Source organism: Pelobates fuscus, chromosome 2 (assembly GCF_036172605.1).
Source record: "Pelobates fuscus isolate aPelFus1 chromosome 2, aPelFus1.pri, whole genome shotgun sequence".
Lineage (NCBI taxonomy): Eukaryota > Metazoa > Chordata > Amphibia > Anura > Pelobatidae > Pelobates > Pelobates fuscus.
In genome coordinates this window covers 364,336,181-364,350,995 of record NC_086318.1, presented here as the reverse complement: position 1 = coordinate 364,350,995, position 14,815 = coordinate 364,336,181, and the positions used below count along the sequence as shown (strand labels likewise).

The following is a 14,815-nucleotide window of genomic DNA, read 5'->3' as shown; positions in this document are numbered from 1 at the left end:
AACAGGACAGGCCAGTTTCTGTCCCCCAAAGCCAGGGCCTCTGCCAGGGGGCGGGCTCTCTGCGTGGAGCTAAGCGGATGTAGACGTCATCGAGAGAGACTCGTTTTCCGATTGGTTCCCGGAGACCTGACGTGGCTGGGTTGCGTGGGCCCGCCCCCCTTTGCTGACGTACGCCGGTCTGCTCGGCCTATTGCTGAGCTGTACTTGGCTGGACCGGAACTTGGCTGCACCCGGATCCAGAGCTAATCGACCTGTGCATCCACAGAGTGAGAGAGACTGGCAGAGAGGAGATCGGGGTAAGCTGCCATATTACAACACCCACAGCCTATACACAGCCCATACACACTATACTAATGGGGGTGCTGGTGGTCGCAGGGCTTTAGTGATAGTGCTGTCCTGGGCTGGGTTTCTCCTGGCTTGTCTGAGCATCATGGGAAATGTAGTCCACATCACTGGGAACTAGCCAGGGTTACCCACCCGTGCTCTCTGTGCTGTGAGCTGAGCAGGGTCACTGGGATATTCAGTAAAGTACCAGCTGGCACCAATGGAAATTCAGCTTTCACATTTTAGACCAAAAATGATGTCACTGGGAAACCTCTCTGACTCTGGAGAAATGTGTTTCCAAATATTTGACCATTTATTTTTATTTAAAAACCCTATGACTAGTGTTTCTCTTGTTTGTTTTTGTCTATCACTATATCACAAAATGATGTATGTACTATATATATATATATATATATATATATATATATATATATATATATATAAATAGTTTTAGATTTTTTATATAGTATCAAAATAAATGTGTGTGTGTATATATGTAAAGGTTAATATATTGTACATTAAAAAAAATGTCACTGTCAGTTTATGACTCAGTCATTGGCAATTTATCTATCTGAATGAATAAATATATTGATGTAATGCATCAGCCCCCCCCCGATGATTGCACATTGGTGGTTTTTAGGTACAGGATTTACAGCTTCGATATTAATCTAGGCATGTTAACACTGTTTCTGCTGTGCTTGTGTACCCACTCCTTTTTCCCAGCAGCAATATTGTATTTTGGTGTAGGTAAACTCAAGAGACATTCTGATGCTTAAAATTGAGTAACAGTTCATGTGGAATGTTGTGGATGATAAATGGTATGTTAGCTAGTTGACTAACGTACAATGTATGCAACACTTTGCTGTGCTATGTACTAGATCTTTTTTCACACCGAGAGAAAAAGAAAATGGAGTTGGGCTCCCATAGTTGAAAATCTCTGATAGCATCAAGCCAGTAAGACTGTGTTGCTGAGCACCAAGAGGTTGAAATGGCTGTGCTCAACTATGCATAGTACCTTTAAAAAAAACTGATCTGTATACTGTAACAAAGACACCATGTACAAAGTTGCAGGTTATTACTTACAAAAATCCGGGCTAGAAAACTAAAAATGATTGTATGTGCTTGTTCGCATTTTTCTTGGTTTGCTGGTGATGCTATCTTGGTCTTTTACATTTTTTTTTTTTGTATTCCAGTTGCTGTGGCCTACATTCCACGATTGCTCAGAAATGGGAAATGTAATTAGAATGTGAAATGTCTCGTTAGTGTAATTGATACATTGGTATTCAGCTATACTGGATTGAAAAGCAGAACTTGAATCCTCCAGGCTCTCTGACCTAGAAAACACTGCTTAGAAAGAAAGAAATGGTTGAAGGTTCATACCAAGCACCATAACCACTACAGCTTTTATTTTTTTTCCCAAGTGGTTTGATTAAAACTAGTGCTCTCCCCAGTACATCCTTTTGCCACCAACAAGGTAATGATCAAGTAAAACTTCCTCATTATGTGGCCAAAATATTTGTACAGGTTACCAGGATTTGGCCATGCTTGGTCAATGTTAACCTCTACAGGGCTGCCAAATTTGAAAGGCTCCCTGAATGAAGGTATTGAAACAGGCTTGTATGTGTATATGAACTTTGATATTTGACACCGTGCACACATCATGATATGACTCTCATAGGTTTTCCATTATCACTAGAATGAACAGTGACTAGCCAGAGAAACTTATTTTTAAAGTGGCACATTACCATTAATTCATATAATTCCATGCTTTAAATCATAGTGTGTGTATGTATGTATGTATGTATATGTATATATGTATATGTATGTATATATATATATATATATATATATGTGTGTATATATAATATAATTATAAAAACCTTGCCAGATTTATGCTACTTTCTCGAATAGAGGTAGACAACGTTCAGCTTTCTGGATGTTGTGGACTCACTTGATATTTTGGCAGCATTATGGGAGATGTAGTACCAAAAGTTTGCTAGTCTTGGCACTGCTGGTTTTTGTGGACTCTAGTTCCGGTTTTACGTGTCCCGGGACATACTTGAAAAACACTTTAAATAAATCCTGGAGTTAGTGATTCCATAGCACAAGTCCTAACCTAGAGTGAGACAAACTTGCAGAGTTACAGTTATGGGATTTATTTAGAGTGTTCTGTGTTGAATGCCCATTGTTATGGCTGCATTTGTAATATTTGTTTGCTGGCTACCAGGTTGGCCCATGTCCTAGCATGCTAAAAGTGGTATGTTACGTTCAGTTTTATGAACACTTTATGTTGAGGTGTCCTTCCGTTACAATTTTATATTGCTAAACCGTGGATAGGTTTAGAATAATTCTGAGAAATTGGACAGTATCTCATGTCTGCTTGTAATGCGTTGCATTCAGTATTAGCAATAAAGCTGTTCTGCAATTGTATTCCTTCTATGTAAACAGTTTAATTGGTTAACATTTCTAATGATTTCTTTATTGTTCTTTTTGCACTCTCCAGCATTCCTGTGTTTCCATGGCTACCTACTTGGAATTTATACAGCAGAATGAAGAGCGAGATGGGGTGCGTTTCAGTTGGAACGTGTGGCCTTCCAGCCGGCTGGAAGCTACACGAATGGTTGTCCCTTTAGGCTGCCTTTTTACACCTCTGAAAGAACGCCCTGACCTACCTCCTGTGCAGTATGAGCCAGTGTTGTGCACAAGGCCAACGTGCAAAGCAGTCCTTAATCCATTATGGTAAGATGTATTTTAATTGGCTTCTGCCAAGATTTGCTTGTTTCTAAACATGTTTGGATTTTCTTAAACAATCATTTATGCAACCCACTGTGATATTTCAGATTAGTTGCAAATGTTTAATGGTGAACTGTAAGTTCCAACTGCTACAGCGCACTGTAGTGCTTATGGTGCCAGGAGTCTGCTGACACCATTTGCTGTTCAGGGTCAATCCATTTTTTAACAGTTTGACACTTACCTGGGTTCCAGGCAACCTCAATCTAGACTTTGGACTTAATTCATTAACTGAAGAGTGTCTGGAGAGAATTCTGTTCAAACACAGATGGGATTGATCTTGCTAATGCAGTAGAGGAGCATACGCTTAAGTAATTTTCTTCAATGAGGAGCCAGACCGTTGAAACCCAGGGGATCAGGGTAATTGTCCAACTGTTTTCAAAACAACCTTAACGGGATCCAGTGTTTCCAAAAATAACAGTTGCTATGTGGTGGGTGGGGGTGAGGGAGTTCCTTCTGTTGCTGTTTTTTTTGTCCGGCCCATTTGGTGTTTTAAAAATTTAGCTTGATAAACATTACTTACCTCGTTCCCTCTACTTCAGCCACCTGCTACGTCATGGTTGGTGATTCTTCCGCGATCGTATCCAATCCAATGCTTGTCATAGAAAAGCATTGGTGATAACAAATGCCCTGCTCCTCCAATCAATTTCTGTTATGAGCAGCCACTGGAGACAGCCACTTACGGTGTATTTACCCTTCAATGTAAGCATTGCCGTTTGTACAAAAGGCAATGTTTTACATAGAAGGGTTAAACTGACCGAACCACTGCACTCGGGCCACTTCATTGAGATGGAATTGTCTGGGTGCTTTTTACTGGTCCCTTTAACAGTAGACAGCATCATAGACCTCCTGGCACCATAAGCACTACAGTGCAATGTAGTGGTTATGGTACTTTGTATGCAATAATATATATGCATGTCAAGGAATTGTGACCGTTACTAATTTAATAACAACTGTAGAATGCAGCCACTACACAAGGAGTGTGTACATATAACTTAACGTTGTCTTTTATCTGTAATATTTGTTTTTATGTCAAAGTTCCAACTCCTTTAATAATTAAAATAACACTTAAATGAACTGTTAACTCTATTGGAGTTCTGTTCTTTTGACCCAACTCTAATTTTGTCCAACAATATGTCCATAAGTACTATATACACTTTGGCGTTTGTTCAATATATATGGAATATGTTGCTATAGCACTAAACTGGTAATTCATAACCCCTTGGTCAGCTCATAAAGCAAGAACCCTATACTGTTCAGTGTGTCACTATTGACTTCAGCAGAAACATATTTGCCAAGCCTCAGACAGCTGCTCACAATCAATTATATACAGTAATGCTGATGCTTGTAAAATGAGAAATCCTTTTACTTTAGAAAATGTTTAAGGTGTAAACCCGAACAAAAGAAGGGGATGTCTTCAATGTTAAATCCAAATACATAACAGAACCTTGGTACAAACCAGTGCTCTATCATTTACCTAACTCTATTCTCCTTTCTACAGCCAAATCGACTACAGAGCTAAGCTGTGGGCATGTAACTTCTGCTTCCAACGAAATCAGGTTAGTCGGCTCAACCTATGTCTGATTTGCTGGTTTGTTCACTAAAACAGCCAAGCTGGAAGTAAATCATAGCTTTTGATTGGATGTTTTTTTTTTTGTATTTTTAATTTTATTGCGTTAGAATTTCAGTTTTTTGGTCTATTTTTTTGCAGTATGCTTAGCAACTTCCTGTTCAGTAACCAACTTCCTCCGCTTAGCTAATTTTTAAAAATATACCAATGCATAATTGAGTGACATTAGAATGACAAACTCTGTTGATTAGCCATGTTTCCTAGTTATTAGAACAGGTTATTGCACTAAAATGACCAACAATTGTTTTGGTCTCTGGGAGGAGATACCGTAATCTGAATTATGCTGATTGTTTTACACGGCATAATCTTGCATTTTATCTGACTATATTAACCCCTGTGTTTTTAAATTTTGTATTTTGCAGTTCCCTCCAACATATGCTGGCATATCAGAAATGAACCAGCCTGCAGAGCTAATGCCACAGTTCTCTACCATTGAATACATTGTACAGGTACAACATGCTCACCAACTGTCTGAGACTTGACATGATTCTATATATTAAGAATAAAATCCAGCTGAGATCGTGACGTAGCCCTTACAGTCAAATGAAAATCTCTGTATGTCCCCCATTTTATTACAGAGAGGTCCACAGACTCCACTTATCTTCTTGTATGTGGTGGACACTTGTCTGGAGGAAGAAGATCTCCAGGCTTTAAAGGAGTCTTTGCAGATGTCTCTTAGCTTGCTGCCTCCTGATGCTCTGGTCGGTTTGATCACATTTGGCAGAATGGTGCAAGTTCATGAACTAAACTGTGATGGGATATCTAAAAGCTATGTCTTCAGAGGGACCAAAGATCTGACTGCTAAGCAAATACAGGTAGGCTGTCATGTTGTTGCATGGATGCTAAATTTAAACTCATTAGCTGACCCACAAGGGATTGTATAATTGCTATGCTTCAGCTTTCTGATGTTCTAACAAGCAAGATTAACAAGAACATCAGCCTTGCAAAATGTTTGAAATTAGATTGTATTATAATGTCTCAAAGTGACTGATTTACAGAGTCTGTGAATTGTTGTAAAGGAAAAAAAATCTTATGTCTATATTTTTACTTGATTTTAGGATATGCTGGGTCTTGCAAAGCCTGTTGCTCAGGCACAGCCTGGGAGACCCTTACAGCCTCAGGAGCAACCTTTCTTGTCAAGCCGGTAAGATTGCTTTATGGTGTAATTCCACCGTTTACCTTTAATATAGGCATTGGGTATATTGGGCATACCTATTTATTTGCACTTTTATTATCCTCTAGCACAGTAAAAGGAAGTAGGCACAATTTCATCACAGTTAGTTTTTTTTTGTTTTTTAAATAAGTAACATATTGGGTAATGTATCGACTGTTGCATCTTCAAGTTACTCATTAAGTGAACCTTTTAAACCAAAGTGAGACTGTGCTGATAAAGAGTGGTTTACAGGATGAGATTTTATAGATATCTATATATAACTTGAACTGAATTATTACATTTGTTTATTTTATTTTTTTTGTAGCTTCCTACAGCCAGTTCACAAAATTGACATGAATTTAACAGACTTACTTGGGGAGTTGCAACGTGATCCATGGCCTGTAACACAGGGAAAACGACCTCTTAGATCAACTGGTGTCGCTTTGTCTATTGCTGTCGGATTATTGGAGGTAATTGTTCATGCCTTTCTGCAAAGTCCATTATGAGGTTAAGCTTTTAACCTGTCAAGCATAGTATCACAGAGCCTAAAAATCTGTGATAGATGTGTGGATTGTTTTGTTTTTTTTATTTATTAAATGGGTTAATAGCACAAACATGATACATACTCTTGCAGTTCATTCTAACAGTGTTTCTTAATATAACAAGCTTTTGGAAGTTATTCTTAATTACTGCAGAAAATGGTGACCTTGTATAGGAAGTTGTGCTATTGATCACTTTGCTAAATTTAATAAAACATCCTTAGCAGTCTTTGAGTCAAGAAACCAGTCTATAAGGAAGTTATACCGACCTCTTGCTAACATTCAGTAAGCACTAATCTAAAACTCTTCAAAATGAGGGGGTGGGCAGAGGGTACATTGGAGGACTAATGCATGACAAAGCACAGTAGGACATGAAGGGGGAGGGGGGACAAAATGTGCTTTTAAATTAATACCCATCTCTGCTCCACTGTTCTTTGAATTAAACTTGGTGAATATGTGTAGCTTACTTCACTGCCATATTGTCTCATCTTTAGTCCCACATTTCAGCTTATTGCAATATATTTTTGCAGTGTCCAGTTATTATTTTCCTAACAAATCTGTTTGGCTTGCTTTCAGGGTACACTGCCAAATACAGGTGCAAGAATAATGCTGTTTACTGGCGGTCCACCAACACAAGGCCCCGGCATGGTAGTTGGAGATGAACTTAAAACACCAATTCGCTCCTGGCACGATATTGACAAGGACAATGCACGTCTCATGAAGAAAGCCACGAAGGCAAGTATACTCTGGCATTGTCTAATGGGATTTCCTGTGTGCTGGAATGGGCTTTGTTGGGTTGTATAATAGGCTGCCTTTACAATTGTCCCTTCTCACACAATGCAGCTTTTTGTTTTGTTTAGAATTTTTTTTTATGAAAGGGTAACTTTTGTGAATGAATCTGTATGACTTATGCCATTCTTTTCTTTTTATTATTTTCATGTTTCCTGTGTAATAGAATCCAGCCCCCACTTTATGGCCTTTCAAAAAATGAATTCCCTACTTTTATTTTTGTTCTGTTCTAGTTTCAGTGGCTCACATTATGTTGCAAGTTGTTTTGATATCACCATTGGTGGGTTTCAAGCAATTTACACACATTGAACTGCTGTGTTCAGTTCTGGGATGTTTTCCTTATACAGCTTGGTGTCTCTGTTTATTGTGTAAGATGGTGAGGGTTTTTTGTGGCTCCAGCCCTTGCTCCACTCCACCTTAAAGAGACCATTCATGGTAACTATGTGTAAAAAATTTGGCACATTTCTCACAGAGAAGCATTCATTAATACATCCCTATGGAAGTATTAGGGTTTCCAAATTGCTCTAAATTAATTCCAAAAGATCATCAGTTTTATGAGTACTAGCTGAAGTTATTTAGGGATTTTTAGTGTCCCTTTAAGTGAATGTTTTGCATTTGTAAATTACACAACAAACTCATTGATATGCTTTCTTCCCACAGCACTACGAGGCTTTGGCCAATCGCACGGCAGCCAATGGACATTGCATTGACATTTATGCCTGTGCGCTGGATCAAACCGGTCTTTTGGAGATGAAATGCTGTTCAAATCTCACTGGGTATGTTTATTGCTTTTTGCCATGTTATACAGCTTTTTGTAAGCTCTGTGTAGTCTTTGCTTCACCATTATGTTATTATACATTGTACGTCTTTCTTGCTTTGCAGGGGTCAGATTGTAATTGGAGATTCTTTCAATACATCACTGTTTAAACAAACCTTTCAGAGAGTTTTTAGCAAAGATTTAAATGGGGAATTCAAAATGGCGTTTGGAGCCAATCTTGAAGTTAAGGTGAGCTTTTGACAGGTGTTTGATTTGATTATTTTATTTTTTCCATTTTTTTTTGTAATTCTAAAGTCTATTACAAGTCTAAAGTCCTATTCCTATTTTTCTAACAGACCTCAAGAGAGCTGAAAATTTCAGGTGCTATTGGACCATGTGTTTCCTTAAATGTGAAAGGACCTTGCGTCTCTGAAAATGTAAGCATCGGGATTTTTAAAAATAAGACTGTAAACGCAATCTGCTTTATTTGAATAACCTACTTTTAATTAGAAAACATTTAAAAACTATCAGCAATGGAATAACTTTAATATGAACAGTTGGCCCTTTGTCTTGTCACTACTAACCAAAAATTGTGACAAGGCTTGCTTTAGCCAAATATTGTAGGCTGAATATCTGGTTATTTAAACCTTGTCTCATTGTGCTGTCTAGGAATTGGGTATTGGCGGAACGAGTCAGTGGAAAATATGTAGTTTGGATCCAAGTACAACACTTTCTATTTATTTTGAAGTGGTGAACCAGGTAATGATTCTGACTTTTCATTCATTTTTATATGTCTTTTATTTTAAAATGCTATTGAAAGCATTAATCAGCAGTTACAAGAACTATATAAAACTGTGTAGAATAATAAAATGCACCTGATTTTATAGTGAGCATTTTTTTTCTGAAATGGTACTCTAAAATTTGTATGAGTTGTGCATTTATAGACTTTAAGAGGAAAGCTATTCAAACATGTAAATCTATAGTTTTAATCACATATTCTGAGCTACAGCTCCCATAGTGCTTTGCCAAACATTGTCTGGAGAGTGAATTGTATAACCGCTTTATGTTGGCTACCCCTGCTGCAAAGATACCTCTGAAACTGACCTTTTTTGTGCCCTTTTCTTTTATAGCACAATGCACCCATTCCTCAAGGTGGCCGGGGCGCTGTGCAGTTTGTAACCCAGTACCAACATTCCAGCACGCAGAAAAGAATTCGAGTAACGACAATAGCCAGAAAGTAAGCATTCATATTCTATAAACTACACGTGGAGGAGAGGGTCTGATTATGCTGGAGCCAATGATTTTAACCAGAGTTTCCTTTATGTTTATAGTTGGGCAGATGCACAAACCCAGCTTCAGCACATTGAGGCAGCATTCGATCAGGAAGCAGCAGCTGTGTTAATGGCTCGTCTAGGGGTTTATCGAGCTGAGACTGAGGAGGGACCTGATGTCCTCCGATGGTTAGACAGGCAACTAATCCGACTTGTAAGTATATTGCTGTGTCCTAGAATATTAAAACTGCACTTAATGCTGGGAATGAGAACCACTTTATGTAATGTCTCATAACGTTTGCATATTTAAAAAGTATTGGCTGTAAGAGTGTTTCTAAACCTTTTTTTTTTTTTTTTCTCCTCCACTCAGTGCCAGAAATTTGGGCAGTATAACAAAGATGACCCAACTTCCTTCAGGCTATCAGACTCCTTTTCACTTTATCCTCAGGTAAGATTTTATTAAATATTTGCACTGATTAAAGTATGAAGTTCATATTCGTAAAACATTTTGTGTAAATGGAACATTAACATGTGTTTTTTTTTTGTGCTTTTTTTTCTGTGCTCCGGGGAAGGGAAGGTGTAAATGTCAGTGTGTTTCTATGTCACTATGTTCAAATAGTTATCACTCCTTCCAAAAATAATTTGTATTTGTGTTGTTTTACATTGCGTTAGCAAAACTTGAATGCAGTTTGTGAAAGCTCTGTGATTGTTAAATTTAGTGCAGGCTTTAGGAACTGAGGCCCCTGTCTACATTTAGCCATCACTGTCATGCATGTGTAGTGATCTGGTTACTCCATATCCTATAAATACTGCCAAAGATGATCTAAGAGATAAGCTTGTGCCACTTTTATGGTTAATCTCATGCATTTTGGGTAGTTACACATTTATTTGGTCTGTTATGTATGTAAAGGGCACATTTACCATTAAAATATAATGCTGGTCTCACCTGAAAACATCTGCTCCAGAAGTGAGATGCCAGACAGTTTCCCTCTTCACAAGCTATACGGCATAAATATATAAACTTATGACCTAATCAGTGGGATAAAGCATGTGGATACTAGATTAATTTTTCTCTTTGTAATTGGTTGTACTTGAAAATAAATGCAGTTTTTGTTTTTGTGATATTTTTCATTTTGATAGTGGAATCCAAAATGTAGTATTTATTTTTACCTTTCATGCACAATGACAGAACATTTAAGCCTGTAAATTCAAATTATTATTACATATCCAATTTAATGGTTTCTCAACGTTTCCTTTTAAACCTCTACAGTTTATGTTCCACTTGAGAAGATCTCCTTTCCTGCAAGTGTTTAATAACAGCCCAGACGAATCTTCCTATTATCGCCATCACTTTGCCAGACAGGACCTGACCCAGTCTCTAATCATGATCCAGCCCATTCTCTATTCTTACTCCTTCTATGGACCTCCAGAGGTATGACCGTTTTCTTGAGCAAAATGACTATACCACTACAGCATGTAAATGATTTGCATTCATTAAGATTTTATCTTTCTCACCAGCCTGTTCTGTTGGATAGCAGCAGTATTTTACCAGATAGGATCCTACTCATGGATACCTTCTTCCAGATTGTCATCTACCTTGGAGAGGTAAACCAACCTTTTGAAAAAAAATCTGTTATAACAGCAAATGATGCATGGCTTCTCCCCGTTTCTAAGAGCATTTTTTTTTTTTTTTTTAAATGTTTTTGACAATTTTTTTGTTTAGTTTTTTTGAATGGTTGTGGGACTGGATTAATGAATGGCAGGTAATCCAGGGAAGCATAGTTCAGAATCCTTCCAGTGTTAAAGTTTAGCCGTAACTGACGTGTATTTGGATCAAATCTGTGTATTGCCTATCATTTTAAAGAAACACTCTGAGCAGCATAACTACTACAGTGCACTATAGTGGTTATAGTGCCAGGAATGCCCTGTAGTAATTCACCATTACTACCTCTGCTGGTTCTCCTGAGCTAAGCCTTACAGTGCAGGACTCGCTCATTAACTGAGGGCATCATATGTCCTTGGGTCAGTGAGCTACGCCCTGCACTCCCCAGGCTGAGCTCGAACATACAGCTTCATGCCTTCTCTCTAAATTAGTTGTGGTGGATCCCAGGTAGTAAAACCATTCTAAAACTGTTTACTTACAGGAGGGGTGGGGGTTAGGGCACTCCTGGATGATTAAGGTATATTACTTAATTTACCAAATTGCTGAATTGTTGGTCCATTGAGAAGTTAGAATTAAAGTTTATTTATTTATTTTAAGACCATTGCACAGTGGCGCAACGCTGGCTACCAGGAGATGCCTGAATATGAAAACTTCAAACACCTTCTACAAGCACCATTAGATGATGCGCAGGAAATCTTACAAAGCAGATTCCCAATGCCACGCTACATTAATACAGAACACGGAGGGAGCCAGGTATGTCGCTGTGTTTAAAACTAAACTTTTGATTCTCTAAAATGTTCTCCATGGAGTGAGGTCTTTAGATTACATTTTTTGTTCTTCTTCTTCTCTCCCACCTCCACCCCAGCACAAACAGACAATAAAATATAAAGAAAACGTGTTAATGCCCTTTTCTATTTTTCTCTCAATTTCTAGGCAAGATTCTTGCTCTCCAAAGTAAATCCATCACAGACTCACAACAATCTGTACAACTGGGGACAGGTAAGCTGCAGCTACTATTCCTGATCTTGTGATTTATGTGAGAACAATGTCAAATATACTGTACCATTTTGTTTATTTTGATTTAATTGCTTATGATCTAAAGTGAGCAATTTTATACATCTTAACTGTAAATGTTAAATGTTCTCAGTGACTAAATACTGGGGGGCCGGGGGCAACATTTGCCACTGTGCGCTGATAAATACTTTCCTAGAACCTCATTAAAATGATTTCCACAAGGCATGTTTTAGCCACTGATTTATTTTTTTTTATTTATTTTTTTATGGTAAATTGTTTGTAAATGTAGATGAGTGGATAATAATTTGTCAACTGTGTTCTGTCTTAATCTTCTAAACCCAACAATAAGTTTAGGATGTGCCCATACCCATATAAATAATTTCTAAATGCTTTCTTTTGTAGGAATCTGGGGCACCCATACTTACAGATGATGTCAGCCTGCAAGTTTTCATGGATCACTTGAAAAAGTTGGCTGTTTCTACTGCATCGTAATTTCAACTGAATCTTAAATCTCTGGAGTTTTTAGAAGACATTCCTGATGTAGTTTTAAAAAAAAAAAAAAATCTAAATTTTAGTATAGAGCTAAAAAAGAGATACATGAAGTCACATTTTTTTTTATTTTTTTTCCATCTTGGGTTATAATTTATTTGTGTTTTACAGACATAATTAGTGTTTGACTATTAACAATGAATGTATATATTTTCAATGCTTTGTTTAATCTTGTATTTTTCAGTTTGTTTTGTGTTTCTGTGTAAAATACTCATCCAAAATCTTAGTCAATTCCGATGCTAAAACAGCCATTATTACTTGTAATTAAATAAAAACGAGAGGCAACTGTGAACTGGAAGTGTACACCATTCCATTAATATCCTGAGCCCTAGAGTATAAACCACTGCCGTTTGCATTGCTGCGTTAGAACAGATAAAACAATCCTAGTTTGTCGATGATTGATTTTAAGAGTTCTAGATGTGGGTTTAAAAACATCACAATTCAGGGCCATATACGAAATGTCAAAAACATTTATGGAATGCCATTATTTCCATTAAAACTTTATTTTACTATTTAACTTTTTAAAGCATGGCTTAATTTATTGTAGAATAATTTTTGGATTAATACATTTTGTCTCCTTATTGTAATGTCTTCAATGTTTTCTTTATAAATAGTGTATATTTAGATTTTTATCGGTTAAACGCTGTTCAGAAAAGGCAGGTTTTATCTGAATACATTTCATGGGACGATGAAAACAATATCAAAAGTGATGAGCTGCATTGCTTTAAACATTGTGCATGGATGCTACAACATTGACCATGGCTTGAAATCACTGCAGAAATTAATCTAGAACATGAGTTTGAGTTGTAGCTTTTGGCTGGAAAAGCAATTCTGTTAACAGGTACATGATATGATATATTATTATGTATAAACACAAAAAGTTGTCAATTTCTCCACACCGCACATAATATTTTTTTTTACCAAAGTATGAATTGTTAGGAATTCAACGTGAATAGCCATTTTTAGGTTACAATGTATAAATTGGAAAAATTCTCCATGTCCGCTGTGCCTTCAGTTTGGTTACGTTGTCCTATTTGAAAATGCACTTTGAATTCCTCCCAATAAACACTTGTGATGGGGTAGACAACCTTCAGCATTCTAGACATTGTGGACTTGATGCATTGCTAGCATGATGGCTGTAAGAGCATTATGGGTGATGTAGTCCACACCATCTGAAGTGCCAAAGGTTGCCTTACTCTGCGATTACCCAATGCAGAAATACTTATCTTCATTGTGTGAAATCTGATGTTTTGTATATTTGTCTTAAAATATATATAGTATGGTTCTGTAAGACATGCATCTCAATAGAATAAAGCACACAAAGTAACTGGTACATATGAGTATCCTATTGTTTGTGGTAAAATCAAGCTATTTGTCTGCCCGCCATGTTTTTGGGGAGGAGGGAAGGGAGTTAACCTGGTGGTGCACACTGATCTACAAATCATATCCCAACATCTACCTGTTCATGGATGGACATGATGGATCGAGTTGCTATGATGTACACCACACCCAAACAATGTAACAGTACGCACACCCAAGCCTTCCAAGTATTTTCATCAGTAAACTGTAAGGACTGCAAGAGTTTAGTGGGATCCTAATCCTTGAGAGGTGGGGATGTTGGAAACACTCCACAAATGGTCAGAATTCACAATATTAGCACATTCAGATCTAATTTATGTGTAAACGTAAGATATATAAACTGGCTAGGGAAAGAAGCAAAGAAATTGCATTGGGAAAGAAAACCAGGGGATACAAACTAGGAGAACAGATTTTAAAGAATACAAACATGTATTCCTGTCACTATAGGTCTAAAAGCACCCGTTGGATCTCTGTAACCTCCTGCCCCCACTCTGTCTCCTTAGCCGAGATCATCAAATTTTGATTATCTCCGCCAATCCAATGCTTTCCCTTAAGAATGCATTTGGAGGCTATTGGCGGCAAAATGCCACAGTGTGCCAATCAGCATCTCCTCGTAGAGATGCATTGAATCCATGCATTTCTATGAGGCGCATTCAGCGTCTCCTGGCAGAGCATGGGACACTGTAAACCAGTGTTACACACTGTGCAGCACTGACACAGGAAGCACCTCTAGTGGGGGGGGTAAGGGTACTGTTGTGGGGGGTAGGGGTACTGCTGGGGGGGTAGGAGTACTGTGTGTGGGGGGGTAGGGGTACTGCTGTGGGGGGGTAGGGGTACTGTTGGGGGGGTAGGGGTACTGCTGTGGGGGGAAGGGGTACTGCTGGGGGGCTAGGGGTACTGCTGTGGGGGGGTAGGGGTACTGTTGGGGGGGATAGGGGTGTTTGGGGAGGGGGGGTACTGCTGTGGGGGGTAGGGGT

General features: G+C 38.1%; 1 protein-coding gene across 1 annotated transcript; it reads left to right on the top strand.

The window, feature by feature from the left end:
* The first annotated feature begins 227 nt into the window (after positions 1 to 227).
* SEC23B (SEC23 homolog B, COPII coat complex component) lies at positions 228 to 12,996 on the top strand. Its single transcript, XM_063443696.1, has 20 exons — positions 228 to 296; positions 2,828 to 3,063; positions 4,616 to 4,673; positions 5,107 to 5,193; positions 5,323 to 5,559; positions 5,803 to 5,888; positions 6,223 to 6,367; positions 7,013 to 7,171; positions 7,886 to 8,001; positions 8,108 to 8,231; positions 8,339 to 8,419; positions 8,652 to 8,741; positions 9,113 to 9,219; positions 9,314 to 9,467; positions 9,624 to 9,701; positions 10,524 to 10,685; positions 10,772 to 10,858; positions 11,514 to 11,669; positions 11,850 to 11,915; positions 12,333 to 12,996. Exons 2-20 carry the CDS (start codon positions 2,843 to 2,845, stop codon positions 12,420 to 12,422), a joined length of 2,304 nt encoding a protein of 767 aa, XP_063299766.1. The 5' UTR covers positions 228 to 296; positions 2,828 to 2,842; the 3' UTR covers positions 12,423 to 12,996.
* Positions 12,997 to 14,815: the final 1,819 nt, after the last annotated feature.